The following is an 18,427-nucleotide window of genomic DNA, read 5'->3' on the forward strand; positions in this document are numbered from 1 at the left end:
ATCTTTGTATTCCAAGCATTGCCCAGTGCCTGGACCAAAGTAAACCCTTAGTTAATATTTTGAGAAGGAAAGAAATGAAACAAGGAGGAAAGAAAAGATAAGAGAAAAGGGATAAGCTACTGAAATAATAGAGGACAATTATCTTTGGTTGTTCACAAGTCCTTAGCTGAATTGATTCTATAGCTACCAAGTCTCTGCCTTCCTTCTTCTCTGCCAGTTGCTTCAGACACAGCAACTAAACTCTTCATTCTGAGAAATTCAGTGCTAGTGAGCTAGGATGAAGAAGGCAAGAGAAAGCTCAACGCAAACACTTTACACACTCTTAGTGTGTGTCTATGCTACCTGCTTCCCCTCCCTTTCATTGGCATCTCCACAGCTCCTACTAGAGCATGCCTCTCCCCCGCATTAGCAGGTTATGTGTGCATTTGTATTATTTCCAGTACAGGCTTCCATAAGCTTGTTTTTAGTGATCTATGCTCTCCATAGTCCTAAGAATAGGAACAGATTCCCAACTGACCACTCTACCCCTGACGTAGCTAGGCTTCACCTCATCTGGAAGGACATATGGAACCCGGTTCATTACCAGAAAAAAACAGCCTCACTGGTGGCAAATCTCAAACCCACATGGGATTCAGAAGGTGGCACAAAAAATTTCTTACATTTCTTTTCAGATTGGCTTTCATTGGTACAGAGATCACCTCTGATGCATGCTTGTATGTCCTTTCTCTTTGGAATTCCCTTCTACATTCCTTCCTCCTACCTCGTTCTCTCACCCCCTCCACTCTGCCACATCCTCTGCAGACACACCAGGCACATCAAGGGCAAGAGGCAAAGTGAATCACCACATTTTTGAGTGTAGAGCCCACCAGACAAATGATCTTCCTCTTGCTCACATTTTCCACTTTATATGATAACTTCTAGGCATTTTTGTACTAAAATATCCCTTTACCCATCAGAGCCGAAGTAGAATGAAAAGTAGTAAAAACAGTCAGGAGTCCATTTCACCACCTTCCTCTAGATGGCTGAGGGCAGAAACACTGCCTTAAAACTTCTGTGTGTTCAAGCACACAGAGAGCAGACATCTACCGTGGCTGAGCACCTTGCACAGAGTAGGTACTCAATGAGCATTTCCAGGTGGGACTTTCCTGGTATTTACCACTCTGCTTACATCTAAGCACCAAGAGAGATTCAGAAAGAACAAATAGCCATCAAGCCAAAAGCGCTTCAGTTTCATTCCTTTAGAGCTACCAAATAATATTTCGTACTTATTAGATAACCATCCCTGATTAGAATGTCATTTAACCTTATAAAAATAATTAGAAGTTCTATTTACAGAAGAGAGAGAGAAAAAAGAAGGAAAAGAATGTGGGCCACACAGTAGGATTATGTGCTCAGGCCGCATCTCAATCAGCAGTCGCCCTTGAGGTAAAACCTTATGTGACTTGCAATCTTGGCTTCAAAATGGTTAAACACAAGGCCTGTGTGCATCCTGTAGCAGTTTTATTTTGAGCAGCCTGTTTGCCCAAGTACCTCCCACTCTTTCCCTTCCCCAGAAACTGCTGCTCTGCTCTGTGTACACAACAAAAATGTTTGTCTTTTCCAGAGCTTGAGGTACTAACCAACGTCTGCGACTGTCTTTGTACAATAACATAATAATCAAGTCACATTAAGTCAGTGTCAGTAATACATGTGGTTTCAATTTTAAAACCCACGAGCGATTTATTATTCACCTCCTAATATTCCATGTGTACATTTAGTAAGAGAAACAGGAAAGTTACATACAGGGAATCACTTCCAAATTTTACTATAGTTATTTCACTGGATTTTGTTCTAGTTAAATCTTTACTTTGTTGATTTTTTAAATACTCTATTAATCAATGATATTAAAATTTCTTTTTATTGTTTTAGTTATACCATACTTTTTTAAAGGAAAGGAATCTGAGATTCCTTACTTACTGATTTATCACTGTAGCCCAGGGAAAATGCGGTTCTCTTTTGAACTTTCCACCTGTCCCCTACTCTTTGTCCTTTCCTATAAAGATCAGGATGTAATGAACAGAGCATCATCTTCAAGATCAGATAGACCTGGGTTCTATACCCTGCTCTGCTACTTACTGGTTGTGTAATTTTGGGTAAATTACTAAACCTTTCCAATTCATTTCTTCATCAGTAAAATGTACCTATTAATACCAACTTCCTAACATCCACTTTTATGAAAATTAAATGGGATGACAAATGTAGGCATACATAGTAGGTCCTTGATATTTCTTAGTTCCATCACCCTAGTTCCAAGCCCTGTCCTTGCTATAGATGGAATAAGTAGACGGAGAGGCCACTTATTTTTGTTCTAGATTAAGTAGCTCAGTTACCTCTTTAGGAGCAGTTCAACTACCCATTCAGGTGGACACTGCAGTAGTCATTAAAACAATTCTTTCCTCTCTGTGATCTAACTCAACATGAAAATATATAGCTTTCCATGGCCTGTTAATGATATGAGTCTTAATGGGGGCTTGTTCCTTAGGAATTGCCTCTACCAAGAGTTGTAGATATGATTACAGCTAAGGCGCCACTATAACCCGCAGAGAAACATAGGCCATAAGAGACAAACCTCAATGTATGATTAAACATCTCAAGTTCTCTGATGAACTGGGGTGGAAGTAGTGTACTCCAACCACTTGTTCCAATCCATAAAATCAGAGGATTCACTCAGGTGAAATATAATTCAAGCAGCCTTTGTAACCTACACAGAGAAAGCCATTCACTTACAATGTACTTCCTTTCCAAAAACTAGGACATAAAGGATGCTTTCTGAATGTTTTTGGAGATATATATTTTTATCCATAACTTTTCCAAAGGTTACACTTTGTATTAATCTATCCCATGCTAAAGATACACTTATAATCACTTTAGAAAATCCATCAGATTTAGAAAACAAATGGGAATTCAAATTATTCTCCCTAGGGGCTCATACCCTTCTTATCTATTGTATTAGATGAATGAATCTTCCCCTGTTCTGGACAATTCATTCAATTCAAAAATTCCATGGTATTACCTACCAGGAGAAAGGTAATGTGCTGTGGTTGGCAGGAAAAATAAAAAGCCTATATCTCATTCAGTAATCACCTCATACCTTCATTCCTGAATTCAATAAACATCTTCTAAAACAGGCACTATACTTATATAAAAGTGGTCCTGCTCCAATACAGTATACAATAGTGTGCTGCGTAGTAGGAGAGCTGAGAACACCAGCTACTGTGATACTGATCACGAAGTGTTAGGAGGACTCCCAGAAGGATCTGACTGGGAGGTGAGGAGGAAATACTTGAGGTGAGCTATTGAAGGGTGGATGGCATTTCAACAGGTAGAGACAATATCCGATTGAAAAGGAATGTGGGAATCAGTAGAGAAGAAGAAAAACATGCAGGATGTGGGGAGAAAAACCAGCAAGAACAGAGACTTATTCATCTGCAAGGGAACTGGTGGGAGAAAAAAAAATGGAAAAATAAGTTGGCATCACATTGTGGAGGGCCATGAATATCAGAATTAATAATATAAATGGAACTAAGTAGACATTGGGGAGCCATTGAGGAATTTGGAGCAGAGGGCTGACATGATGGAAGTTGTGTCTGAGGAATAAATCTGTCAGTGGTAGGTGAGATGGAGTGGAGGGGACAACTGGAGGCAATCAAAGGGTTAGTCCATTATCCTGGGGTGGGGGAGTGCGGAACCAGCAGACGGAGTGAAAGGGGATCGTGTATATTACAACACACATCTGGAATTTTGTAGTGAACTATAGCAATCCACACATATCTCCAGATAAAAGGCCACACTTATTTTAAATATATGCTGAGAACTAGGGAGTTAATGCAGCAGTTTTTAACCTCTGGAGACTTAGAATCAACTGAAGGTTTGGTCATCTCAATTTGCTCACCACAAACCATTGCCCTCAAAACTCGGGATTTGCTAAACATTTCAAACTCTGAAAAGCGGAGGGTTCAATAAAACCACACTGTGCCTGGCATACATTTCTTCTTTAGGACTGAGGAAATTTGATCTGCTTCTCACTAATTCATTTAAATTTCATTCAAACTGGGATTTTGAAAAACCTCTCTGTTGCCCAGAAAAGTCTTAAGAGCTTATTTTTAAAGCCTTTTCCCCTCCTTACAAAAAGGAAATAGTTTTTCAACCATCCCCGAACACCAGAATTTAGAGATTCATAATCCATGGGTAGGAATAGGTTTTATATCAGGCAAAACAATAGGCTAAAAACAGCACGTTTTCCAAAAAGCAGTGCTTTGGGTGGTCGAGGACAAAGATTTTGACCCTCTTCACTTCTGGGGCGTGCTTCCCAGCGCTGATGTAGCAGGTGCGCGCGCAGTGAGCTAGGAAGGAGTCCATTCTGTTCTATGACTCATATCAGCCATGTTGGTTTTCTCTTCGCTGTCGAGAACATAAAAGAGAAATGTCAGCTGAAGAACTACATATGTTAAAAAGTAGAACTAGAGAAACAATTTACCCTGCCTTAAAGACTTTCTTTTTCATCCTCGTCCTCCCACTCCATGGCAGCGTTGAAGCAAAACTCCTCTTCCAGTGACAGCCATCAAGAAGTCATGAGTATTTACATAGAAGAGCTAATGACATGGGGAGTTAACACATCTTTATTCAATGCCTGAATTTAGAGAACGTAACTTCTTAGCTCCTTTTAACTCATCAGAAGTCTGATTTGCAAATATTTTCTATTCAGTAGGTTGCCTTTTCATTTTATTGATAGTTGCCTTTGCTGTGGAGAAGCTTTTTAGTTTGATGTAGTCTTATTTGTTTTTATATTTGTCTCTGTTGCCTTTGCTTTTGGTGTCAGATTCAGAAAATTATCCCTAAGATCTATATAAAGGAACTTACCACCTATGTTTTTGTCTAAGAGTTTTTATGGTTTCAGGTTTTATGTTTAAGTCTTTAATCCATTTTGAATTAAGTTGTGTGTGTGGTGTAAGATAGTGGTCCAGTTTTATTCTTTTTCATGTGTCTGTCCAGTGTTCTAACCACTTATTGAAGAGGCTGTCCTTCCTCCATTGTATATTCTTGGCTCCTTTTTCATAAGTTAATTGATCATATATGTGTGGGTTTATTTCTAGGCTCTTTATTCTATGTGTCTGTTTTTATGCCAATACTACACTATTTTAATTACTATAGCTTTGGAATATAGTTTGAAATCAGGGAGTATAATGTCCCCATCTTTGTTCTTATTTCTCAAGGGCACTTTGGCTATGTAGGATCTTTTGTGGATCCATGCAAATTTTAGGATTATTTGTTCTATTTCTATGAAAAATGCCATCAGGATTTTGATAGAGATTGCATTGAATCTGTAGATCGCTTTAGGTAGTATAGACATTTTAATAATATTATTTCTTCCAGTCCATGAACACAGACTGTATTTCCACACAGGTTTTTCACCTCCTTGATTAAATTTATTCCTAGGTATTGTATTCTTTTTAATGCAATTGTAAATGAGATTGTTTTTTACTTTTCTTGCTGATACTTCATTATTATCATGTAGAAATGCAACAGACTTTTGTGTATTGATTTTGCATCCTGCAATTTTATTTAATTTATTAGTTCTAACAGCTTTGTGAGAGAGTCTATAGGATTTTCTATATTTAACATCACTTATTGCCTTAACTGGTGTGGCTCAGTTGGTTGGGAATCATCCTGCTAGGTAAAGGTCTCTGGTTCAATTCCCATTCAGGGCATATGCCTGGGTTGCAGATTCAGTCCTGGGTGGTCATGTGTGTGATGGGCAACTGATTGATGTTTCCCTCTCTCTCTCTCTCTTCCTTCTTCTTTTCCCCTCTCTAAAAATAAATAAATAAAATCTTTTTAAAAAAGAAAGAAACTTGGTCAAGCCAAAAAAAAAAAGAAAAAGTAAATAACATCATGTATCAATATCATAATACCATTCCTATATTGTAAATGGCTTTTTAGCAGCTAGTTAATTTTATGAATAAAAGGAGACTCTAATGTCAAGAGAGATTTAACTGTGTGAAAGGTGAGCTCTGAGCACTGGAATCATTACACTTAAAATCAAACTAATTAATTTTTATCATCTTTTTAAAGATTGCATCTTTAAAACTAGAATTTCATCCTGATTTCTCCAGGATTCATCATTCTTGAACTTAGAACTGGAGCACACACATAGGAAAGTTATTTAATTCTGCCATCATGCATTTAACACCTCTAACTTGCAGGATATTGTGGAAATTCAAAGAAAACTAGCAGGAATCTGGCCTCCAAGAACTTACAGCCTAATAGGAGAGTCAGACGTGTAAATAAGAGTGAATTTGCAATCATGCAGGCACAGCTGAGTGTTATCAGGGGTGGGAGGGTCAGTCATGGCAAACAGTGGCGGCAGGAGGACCTGTGCCCTGGAACTCCATTTGGGAGTTTGAGAAAATGATTTCAAAACTACCGTGTAAGTTTAACCATCTTGTACTTTATAAATTGGCTTATTATTTTAAAATGACATTTGGTTATCATATTTCTGTAAACTAATTGAGAGAATTTATTCAAATTAAATCAACAAATTTCATGTGAGGTTCTCATTATGTATAAAAGTAGGCACTAGACACAGGGGTTACAAAGTTGGATACGATGGTTTCTGACCTCGGGGAGTAACAAGTTACTTATACCAACACCTATAGCACAAGACATGAAAAATTTTGTGAAAATAAACAAAGCATATGAATAACCATGAACCCAAACAAGGAATTTTATTATAATTATCATATAATTATTATAACACACAATAATGTATTATAATAATTATTAGTGCAATAATTATCAGAGTAGGGCATTTATTAATAACATATTATTTTAAAGATTCAGTTGCATTAATGCTCTGAATGTATTCACATTGGGTTTATACAGTTGGGTCATCATGCTTATTTGAAGTAAATTCTGCTCCCTTAAATATAAAGGTTTTCTTTATTCATGGTATCACCTGAGCTAGTTCTGCACCAATCACTAATGATTCAAATTCTGGAAACAATGGCTACAGACCTTGCTGAAGGAGCCAGATACACAGTTGACAGAAATTGCCTCATCGTATACATGTGCTTACAGCTTTTTTTATCCCAGGTATTTATTCTACATTTAAGGTTTCTCCTGGTGCCAGAGTTTATTAGCCCTTGTAAAGAGAATATGTCATAAAGAAGGTTCTCAAAATGAAAATAAATTTTATTAGCATTTTTTGCATTTAAGCCAACCCCAACTTGTGAATTTTTAAATTACCATACTGGTCATGCCAATATAAACTTTATAACCTTAAAATTAGTGTCTAAATAGTACAGAAATGTGTTAATATGCACATATTTGTGAAAATCATAAAAGAACAAGTAAGCAGAAGATGAATTTTACAGTTAGGGTCAATGCACACATAGATTAGGCAACAAAACATTCTGAAGCACTATTGTATAACTATTCCAAATGAGAATTTGGAGATCCATAGCCCATAGGACAATAAAATCCAAATAAAAAGCACCATTAGGATAATTTTGAATGCCTTTAAATATGATTTTTAATTATATAAAGTCATTAAATAAACTCAGTATTTTATTATTAGTCACATTGTTAAGACTAAATTTTCACAAGCTGAATTTAGGTGAGCTATCTATAAAATTTAGCTTAGCTAATCATTTAAATTTCCATTCAGAAATATATATTGTATCTAATTATAAATGTAAATATACTAGCTATTCACTGAAAGTTCTTCGGAAACAAATGTATCAGATCTTATTCATAATGTTATAACACACTGTAACACTTCAAAAAGCAGTGTTTATGACTATGATTCACAGATTGCTTCTTATATGGATTTTTCTCCCAAATGTACCTTCACCTTCTTATCAGCTAGTTTTTCATTTTTTCATATAGCACATAGTACACCCTATATTACAGTTGATTAAAAAAGTTATTAATGTTGCTTTAAATAAATTTGGTTTTGCATTATTGAATGTTCTTCCCCTATAGAGAGCTGCCTTGAGGAATTTTTTTCATTTTTTATATATGTCCACAAATAAGAAAATTAAGCCCTGTTTTTTCATACATGGCTATCAAGCATCACTTAAGAATTACTTTTTGTCTATTAAAGAATACCCAGATAGATGTGCTATATAGCGTTGTCATGGTCTGCTTTAGTAGCTTAGGAAATATTGGTGTAAATAGTATAATATATGCTACCTTTTTAAAATTATATTTCATTGATTATGCTATTATAGTTGTCCTGATTTTTCTCCCTTTGCCTTCCTCCACCCAGTACCCCCCACTCCCCCAGGCAATTCCTCTCCATTTTTCATGTTCATGGGTCATATGCATAACTTCTTTGGCTACATCATTTCCTACACTGTACTTTACATCCCAATGGCTACTCTGTAACTTCTTATTTGTACTTCTTAATCCCCTTGCCTCTTCACTCATTCCCCCATACCCCGCTCCCATCTGGCAACCATCAAAACACTCTCTGTATCCATGATTCCATCCCTGTTCTTCTTGTTCGCTTAATTTGTTTTTTAGATTCAACTGTTGATAGATTTGTATTTTTTTGGTATTTTATTGTTCATAGTTTGAATCTTCTTCTTATTCATAAGTCCCCTTAACATTGCATGTAATAATGGTTTGGTGATGATGAACTCCTTTAGTTTTTTCATGTCTGGGAAGCTCTTCATCTGCCCTTTGATTCTAAATGATAGTTTTGCTGGGTAGAGCAATCTTGGCTATAGGTTCCCTGCTTTTTGTGACTTGGAATATTTCTTGCCAATCCCTTCTGGCCTGCAAAGTTGATTTTGAGAAATCAGCTGATAGTATTATGGGAGCTCTCCTGTAGGTAACTCACTTCTTTTCTCTTGCTGCTTTTAAGATTCTCTCTTTATCTTTAACCTTTGGCATTTTAATTATATGTGTCTTGGAATGGGCCTCTTGGCATCCATCTTATTTGGGACTCTCTGTGCTTCCTGGACTTGCATGTCTATTTCCTTCACCAAATCAAGGAAGTTTTTTTTTTCATTATATTTTTCAAATAGATTTCCAATTTCTTGCTCTTTCTCTTCTCCTTCTGGTACCCTTATGAGGTAAATGTTGGAATGCTTAAAGTTGTCCCAGAGGCTGCTTATACTGCCCTCATTTTGGGGGGACTATTTTTTATTCTTGTTTCTCTGAGTGGTTGTTTTTTGCTTCTTTATGTTCCATATCATTGATTTGATTCTCAGCTTCATCCACTCAACTGTTGTTTCCCTGTAAACTGTTCTTTATTTCAATTAGTGTATCCTTCATTCTGACTAGATTTTTTTTATGCTGTCAAGGTCCTCATTAAGTTTCTTTATATATATATAACCAGTGTTTTGCATTTTTATAAACCAGTGTTTTGAACTCTGCTTCTGATAGATGGCTTATCTTCATTTCCTTAAGCTCCTTTTCTATAGTTTTGATCTATTCTTTCCTTGGGGCCATATTTCTTTGTCTCCTTGTTTTGGCAGCCTCCCTGTGTTTATTTCTATGTATTAGGTATAGTTCATTTGACTCTGTGTCTTGACAGTGTGGCCTAATGTAGTAGGTGTCCCGTAGGGTCCAGTGGCACAGCATCCCCTATCACCCAAGCTGGGTACTTGAAGTGCACCATTTGTGTGGGCTGAGTAATCCTCCTCTTGTAGTTGAGCCTTGGCTACTGTTGACAGATCTATGGGAGGGATTTACCCAGGCCATTCAGCTGTAAGAACTGGCTGTGACCACTTACCACCATCCTCCACCCTCCATGGAGTATCAGCTGTGCAGGGGCAGTGTGGTGGTGCTCCACCATGATCTATAGCTGCCCCCGGGTACTCAGGCTCTGGGGTTTCCTAAGTGGTGCAGGAAAAGGCCAGCTTCCACCTGTGTTTTTCCCAGGGCCACGCTGCCTCAGCTATAAAGCAATCTGAGATGGCTGCTACTTTTTATTCTTTCTAATGAATATGTCATCTGGAGGAGAAGATATTTCAATACAATAAAATTTCTTGTTGCTTCTTAAACTCTTACTTAATAATTTTAATGCCCATTGATGATTCTGATTTGAATCAGTTATTACTATGAAATTTGAAAAATGGTAATTTTCTAAGTCTATAAATTTTATTTACGTAACTGGTTGGTACTCTCTGAAAGAAAGAACTTTCCTTTCTCATTATTTACTTACTTACTTGCTTGCTTACTAACATTATGGACTTGTGGACTCTTTCAGTCAATGGTTTATGATCCATGCTTCCATTTGGATGTTCCAATTTTCCCATATTTTCTCAGAAGAACCCCCTCAAGTTGTCTCCTCTGTCACTTTTAAATGAGATCTCATCATTATTTGAGCTCTCCCTTATTTTCTGGCATAACAAGAAGTCACAGTTCATCTTGCTCTTTGTCTGCCCCAGCCCCAGATTCAGCCATTTTTCCAAGACGGTGGTTTCATTTAGTGAGAAATTGTATTTTAAAAAACAAAATCTGAGTGCTAGATATGCTTGTCTACTAGGGTGTTGTTACTTCTAGGCATACAACAAAATGTGTTCTTTTAAATGCATAGTTCAATGAATTTTGACATTTATATGCCAATGATCAATGCTCAGTCTTCATTGTACTTGACCTGTTAGTAACACTTGAGACAGAGGACCACATGTTCCTCCTCACAACATTGTCTTCCCTAGTCTTCCAAGTAATGATACTCTCTTGGTTGTTCTCCATTCCCGTGGGTACTCCTCAGTCTCTTGATCTTTTCTACTCCTTCCACACCCTCTACAGCTGAAGCACTGCCGAATTCAGACTTGAGTGCTTTTCTCATCTGTGTCTGCACTCATTCCCTAGCTAATCTCATCTGACAACTCCTAAATTTGTGTTTCTAACCTGGTCTTCTTCCCCAGGCTCTGGATTTTACAGCCACTTATTTCTACTTGACAGCTTCACCACATTTTCCAATAGACTTCTAACTTCACCATATGCAAAACTGAAATCCATTCCACACCTGCTCCACCTGCAGCCTTTCCTGTCTCTGGTGATGGCAGCTCCATTATCTGGGTCACTCAGGCCAAAAAACTTGGAGGCACCCAGAATGTATTCAGGATCCCTTTCCTACCCCCTTCACAACTCCCCCATAGTGTGAGCAGCCATAATCTCTTACCTGGACTATTTCAGTGGCCTCATTAACAGGTCTTATTACATCAAAACTTGCTCTCAACACAGAAGCCAAGATGACCCATTTTAAAGGTATGTGTGATCATATCACCCTTTTGCTCAAAACTTTGTAGTTGTTCAACGTTTTACTCAGAGCACAGCCCAGGCTCTTCCAGTGGCCTACAGGGCCCTGTATAATTCTCATGTCCCTGCCTTTGCTCTAAGGCCTCATCCCTTACTCCCCCATTTTTCTCCCATCCCCATCCCCATGGAACCCTGCAGCCCCTCCCTCCTTCGTGCCAGCTCACTGGGGATGCTTCCCACTGTAGAGTTAGTGGTGCTGGTTACTTTATGTGGAAGGCATCTTCCCAGATGGCTGCTTGGCCAGCTCCCTCATCTACTTCAAGTTTTGATTAATTATACCCTTTAATTAGGCCCCCCCTAACTACCCTAACACAGAACTTCTGATCCCTCATTCCCTGCTTTCCTTTTGTCTTTACCCATTGCACTTACCACCTTCTAACACATTTTTATAAATTATTTCTTCTTTACATTTATTTTTATTGTCTCTCCGTGCTAGAATGTTAACTTCACGAGAACAAGGATTTTTGTTTTGCTCACTGGGGGATCTAGAACTGAAGGATCTCATCAAGTATCTAGAATAGTGCCTGTCCCTTAGTAACATTAAAGATGTATTTTTTAAATAACTGAATCAATCCCTTTATCCTGCACTTTTGACTTGATAAACTGATACAAAGGAGTGAGAACCCACTAACAGAACTGAGTCCATGTATGCCGTTTTTAATACGGGTATGTGCCTGGACACCCAGCTTTCATTATACTCCTCTTATTTCCACATGGACTTGTCTGTCTCTTTCCACACAGGAAATCTAGATTCATTTTTTAAAAAGTAAATCAGGCAGCGTGTCGAGAGAACAGGAGGTTTTGTCTGCCCTGAATTACACCTCTGCATGCATAACGCAACCTAAGTAAAGAACTGATGGTGGTCACACACTCACTGGCAGGGGGGGCTGCCTGCCACATGGCTGAGGAGGCCCCTGACCACTGTTTCCTCTACTTCTGGCATCCACTCTGACTCTGAGTTCAGAGGACAAGGGGAGATGGGGAGAGGCAGGAGAGACACCAATATTTCTTTATATATAAATAGTACGCTTTCCTACTAGACTGTTCAATTGACTCCAGATCCAAAATTGGCAGCAGATGTCATTTACGTGGCCCTACAGTGATTCACAGAATTTCAGCTGAGACAAGACATCCCTTGACAGGCATTCAAATAATGTGCTTGGGGTATTTCGGGACAGCCTCCACGATGTCAACAGTCAAGTTATGAAAGGTACCTGTGACATGAGTATCAAAATACCTCTACTGACAGGGTCAGACTTTTGTGGCCACTAGCAAAGGAGAATATACTCCATTAGAAAGTAAACACCCTGTCTGCTTCACGTCAGGGGAATGTAGGTCACTTTTAGGCTGAGATTATGGGTTCCTTTGCCACTGATGTTCTTGGAACATTAGGTAATATTCCCTCGTGCCTAAGCTAGTGTATTCTCAACTCTTCTAATTCAGGTGAAGGATTTGCTCAGACTAGAGGGAATGTAGGATGAGAAGGTGATCTAAATTTTGGACCATTGGTTCTCATAGAGCAGAAAAAAGCTTAATTGTTCCTTCAAGTGCCTGCAGAAGCATGTGGATTTCACTTACTAAGTATATCAGCACCCTTAAAAGAAAATGTAGTTTTAATTCATATACTTTGTCTTCCAAAATTACATTCAAAAATATCTCAATATTTTAATAAATATAATGTAGAAGAAATACTATGTTTTGTTCCAGAAGAATTGCAGACATAGAATTAAATAGACTATATTTAAGAATGCATTGAGAGCATCTTTAAAATTTCTCTTATAATACATTGTATTTTTACATAATGGAGAAAATAGAGCTTTTTACATTTGTAATTTCTGAATTTGAGTATTTTCCACAGATACAGCAAACTCAGGGGAATTTGGCACCAAGAAAAAGGTGAAAAGACTGCTAAGCTTTCAGAGATACTTCCATGCATCGAGGCTGCCTCGTGGAATTATACCACAAGCCTCTCTCCACCTGCTGGATGAAGACTATCTTGGACAAGCAAGGGTAAGCCAGCTACCCCTCTGCACCTCCCAGAGGCCAGTAGCCAAGAGCATGCGCTTCCACTGGTAGTAGGGTTGAGTCCTACTCCGGATCCTGAGATGCTCTGTGACTCTGGCTAGTTACTCAACATGTCTGGACCTTTTCACTAGTACAAAATGCAATTATTAGAACTACATACCTCATGGGGCAATGCAGAGATTAAATGAGATAAAGCATGTTTACATGCCTAATATATTCATACCTAGCTATTTTCATTTTTATAAATGTACCAAACATATTTGCAGAACAGTATGAAGAGTAAAATTTTTGACTGATTGATTAATAATGAGAAAATAACTGAATTTTTAACCCACTGAATTATCTCATTGTAATAGCTACAGTAAAATTAATGCAGTAATTATCCACCTTTCCATTTAAAGCTAGCAATGTGATGCATTATCCTTTTTATAATTTTTAATTCATTTCAGTAATTTTTACTAAGTTTACAGTAATGTTTGCAATTCATTGGTCTAACAGGGTAGAAATTAATGTGCAGTGATCTAAAAATATTAATTCACAGGCTATCTCTACACCAAATTGCCAAAGGAACTTAAATTTCAGAATTAAATTGCAACTTCCATTCACGATGGCAGCGTAGGCAGACATGGCTCACCTCTTTGCACAACCACATTAAAATTACAATGGAAATATAGAACAACCATCACACAGAACCATCAGAAATTGAGTTGAATGGAAGTCTGACAACTTACAGATTTAAGAAACCACGTCCATCCAGACTGGTAGGAGGGGTCCAGACGTGGAACAGGCTTCTCCCTCACTCATGTGTGGTGGATAAAAATTCAGGAGGGATAGCTCAGGAGTGAGGAGTCCCAGCCCAGCACCAGGTACCCCAGCCCAGGGTTCCAGGGCCAAGAAGGTAAGTCCCCACAAGTTCTGGCTGCAAAAACCAGTGGGGATTAAGTCAGTGGAAGAAACTTCTGGAGTCCCAAGCAGTTCCCCTTAGAGAACCCACCCATGGACTCACCTACTCACCTACTTACCTTCTGAGTTCCAGCACCTGGGTAGTAGCTTGAAAGGCATCAGTGGCATACTGGGAAAAACTGAAGTATTTGGCATCAAGGCAAGCAGAGGCCATTGCCTCTTTTCTAAATCCTCCCCCGACAGAGCCACAGAGCTGCCAAGCTGGTGCCATATCTGAGACCCCATCAACCTGGCTAACACTGTTTGGTCTGCCTGGGAGATTCCCAGAGACTGCACACCATCCAATTTATGGGCCCATCCAACCTGCTTTACCATATGAATGGCTGGTCTTGGTTCCTGCTTCTCAACTTCCTAAACTCTCTCAAATGACCAACAGCCAGCCTCAATAGCCTCAGGACCAGCACTAGCAGCAATCAGCCTAGATTCACAGCTCGCATTCTCCTCCATCACAGATTGCTTTATAGCTCAGACAGGGCGGCCCTGGGCAAAACACAGGTTGAGGCTGACCTTGGCCTGCACCATCCAGGAAACTCCAGGGCTAGTGTACCTAGTGGATAGCTACAGACCACATTAGAGCACCTCCACCCTGCCCCTGCTCACCTGATCCTCCATGGAGGGTGGAGGATGGTGGTCAGTGGTCACAGCCAGTCCTTGCAGCTGACTGGCCTGGGTAAATCCCCTCGCATAGATCTGTCAACAGTAGCCAAGGCTCAACTACAAGAGGAAGGTGTACTCAAGCCCACCCAGAAGGTGACCCCAAGTACCCAGCTTAGGTGATGGGGGAGGCTGTGCCACTGGACCCTACAGGACACCTACTACATTAGGCTACTGCCAAGACATGAAGTCAAAGCAGTTCTACCTAATACATAGAAACAAACACAGGGAAGCTGCCAAAACAAGGATACAAAGAAACATGGCCCAAAGGGAAAAACAGATCAAAACTCCAGAAAAAGAGCTAAATATGGAGATAAGCCATCTATTGAGGGCAGAGTTCACCTTTAGTCCCACACTGACCCAAATAATGAACTCAGCAATCATTTTGACTTCATTTAATTAAAATTTGTTGTAAACCTGCCTTAAGTGAACAATGGTTTATGATGTAGAGACTTTACTAAACTATAATTTTAACAGATATCTAGCATGTGTGTTGTTATGTACAAGCACTGTTCTAAGCACTTGTATTACATACATTTATGTTTACTTACACTCTGTTACCTTATTTAATCCTCACAACAACCCTCTGAAGTATTACTATCACCCACATTTTTCAAATCAGGAGACTGAGTTACAGAGAGGTTAAGGAACTTGCCCAAAGTACCACAGCCAGTAGGGGGTGTGGTTGACATCAGACCAGGCAGTCTGATCCCTGAGTCTGTCCCTTCTACACTGTTTTTATTAGTCAGTAGAGTAAGATTTCTTTTACTACACACCAGTTGTACAGAGATAATAGAATGCTACTGTATTTTCAGCTTTTTAATTGTTTAATTCACTCTGTCTCAAAGTGAATGTCGGAGTCTCTGATATGATTCATTTGAGTGGTTTTTTGTTTGCCTTTCCAGCATATGCTCTCCAAAGTGGGAACGTGGGATTTTGACATTTTCTTGTTTGACCGCTTGACAAATGGTAAGTCACCCAAAAGAATTCACACTAAAATATGCACCATGAAAAGGGATTAATTTCATGAAAGCAACATTTATTTTTAAACATTGTCATTTCTCTTTCCTTCTTTCCCCACTTTCATAAGTCTACAGCCACGCAAGAAGGACCAGGGCAAAGGAAAATTAGTTGACATGAAAAATAAAGACAGAATTCAGCCTTAAAATCTTAAGGCCGTTTCCTTCTGGCCTTGATGATCCCAAAGGAATTTGAAAACCACAGATTAGATTCTGTCCTTGCAGAGTAATTTGGCCACATACAAAAGGAGGAAGTTCATTGTCAGTCAATGAAAATTAGAAACACAAAAGCTCATCTGATTGGTCCTGACTCTTGCAGGGCAGGTGTGTGTGCACTTTTATTAAGTGAGTCAAATGTGCCCTGTTGTGGGTATTGATCACGTATGTTTGGCATCATCAGCAGAAAGCAATTGCTGAGGATAGAGTGTAAAAGCTGAGGCTGCAGCTGAAAGGAAAGAAAATATTCTCATTAGTTGTACTTTTAAATTTTTTTGTTCAATGGTTTTTGTCCAAAAGGGAGTATAATCATGATTCTCACAGAAATATACAATGAGCATATGTTAAAGATTTATTTAACTCAATTAATTAGAGATTCAGTAAGATGCTACAAATCTTTCAAAGGAGAATTCGAAGAACCCCACACATATAAGCAGTAAGAAACACTTACATGAATATATAAATAGCTATAAAGCTGGGAGAAGGAAATCAATTGTATTTCCATCTGAGTAATTTTGGTTGCGTGTATATGGACAAGAGTCACTTGAAATACTATCAGTTAGCTACAACTTCGTTGTGAAATAGCTCAAAGACCATGAAAGCTGCAGAAACAGAATCAGGCACCCTGGGAGGTATGCTTAGGCAACACTTTGTTTTTCACTTAAGACATGCAGTCTTCTTGGTCGATTCTGCAGTCTTTCATAAACTCTATAATGCTTTTAAAATTTGAAATCATTTTTCTTTAATAAATAATATTCCTTCAATGTTTACATGTTATTGTAGCTTCAATTTTGCTGTCTGCCAGCTTGAGTTATAAAATCTCATGGTCAAGCTAATCTTGGTTGATACTAAAATAGGCAGATTCCTTATAATTTCTTATAACTCTTAATGTTGCTAATAACTCATTGCCTCTGGTGTAGGGACAAGATCTGAACTAATTTTACTGGTACAATAAAGAGAAAACCTGGGATCGGATCATAGTAATATCTTTTACACTTTAATAATTTCAAACTTAAAGGACAAAATAAATGATCCTACCAGAGACCTTTCATTACAGAAACTTTTGATCCTATTGTCAATCTTGATAATTTTATGGTCCTAAAAACGAGTCACGATGGGTGACTGTCTCCCACCAGGAAACAGCCTGGTAACACTGCTCTGCCACCTCTTCAACATCCATGGACTCATTCAGCATTTCAAGTTAGACATGGTGACCTTACACAGGTTTTTAGGTAAGTCTTTTTCATTACTGTGGTTCACCTTCCTACCTCCTTTCCCCTCAGTAATGACAGTCCACAATATTCTTTAATATAAACTGGCAGGAGTCAGAGCATGGTAGAGGAAGACTTCGTATTAATTTTAAATTATCTCATCTTAATTTTAATCTACGGTTTACCCATTTAAATCACTGACAGGTCATTTCCTTAATTAGTTCTGCTTGCAGTAGGTAAAGACTATACAAAGAAAATGGACAAGAGCATGTAGTCAGAGAAGTTACTGATCTATTCACATATCAACAAAACTCCAGTAAGATATGTATGCCTCAAATAATCCTAATACAGACATGAATTGTTAAATATCTTCAATAGATTTTTTTAAATAATAGAAACTACCATTTATGTAGCACCCACTATAGGCTGGATGCTGTTGGTATGTTATTTCTAATCATTTCAACAATCCTGCAAGTTGGGCATTATAACCACCATTTGGTCCACAGTGAAGGAGGAGTACAAAGAGATTCCGTATCTTGCTCGCAGTCAGCAACCTACAATTGTCAGAGCCCAGGTGTCCCTGATTTGAAAGACCACCCTCTTTCCACTTATCGCCACCATCACTCTCTATGAAAAGCAGCCCAGTTCTCATCTGACTTTGTGTACATTCTTGCTCATCTGCCAGTGAATGAACTATCCAGGGCGCGTTTTAATCACATGGCTTTCTGCTGTCACTTAGCGTGTTTCTGGCATCTTTGACTTACCCCATGGCTGTGTGTTGAATTCAGAAGCTAGCTTGATGCCATCCAGAGTAGAATGGTAGTGACAATAACAGCAGCAACAGTAGCAACAATCAGGCTTTTTGGTGCTGGGAACTCTTCTAAGGACTTGCATACATTAACACATTCAATCCTTACTGTAGCCCTTAGAGATCAGAGCTATTGTTACCCTCATTTTATAGAGAAGGAAACTGAGGATCCTTGGGGTTAACTAACTTGATCAATACAAATAATAACTGAAGAA

The 18,427-nt window shown here is 38.6% G+C and overlaps 1 protein-coding gene across 2 annotated transcripts in view; it reads left to right on the plus strand.

The window, feature by feature from the left end:
- PDE7B (phosphodiesterase 7B) overlaps positions 1-18,427 on the plus strand; it is a 292,124-nt gene that overhangs the window by 239,363 nt on the left and 34,334 nt on the right. For both annotated transcript variants that reach the window (XM_045843704.1, XM_045843703.1), the window contains 3 exons: positions 13,175-13,326; positions 15,864-15,927; positions 17,330-17,425. In XM_045843704.1, the coding sequence (XP_045699660.1) occupies positions 13,175-13,326; positions 15,864-15,927; positions 17,330-17,425 (312 nt within the window). The remainder of the gene's footprint in view (positions 1-13,174; positions 13,327-15,863; positions 15,928-17,329; positions 17,426-18,427) is intronic.

This window comes from Phyllostomus hastatus, unplaced genomic scaffold, assembly GCF_019186645.2.
Source record: "Phyllostomus hastatus isolate PE091 unplaced genomic scaffold, TTU_PhHast_1.1 phas_contig_40, whole genome shotgun sequence".
NCBI lineage: Eukaryota > Metazoa > Chordata > Mammalia > Chiroptera > Phyllostomidae > Phyllostomus > Phyllostomus hastatus.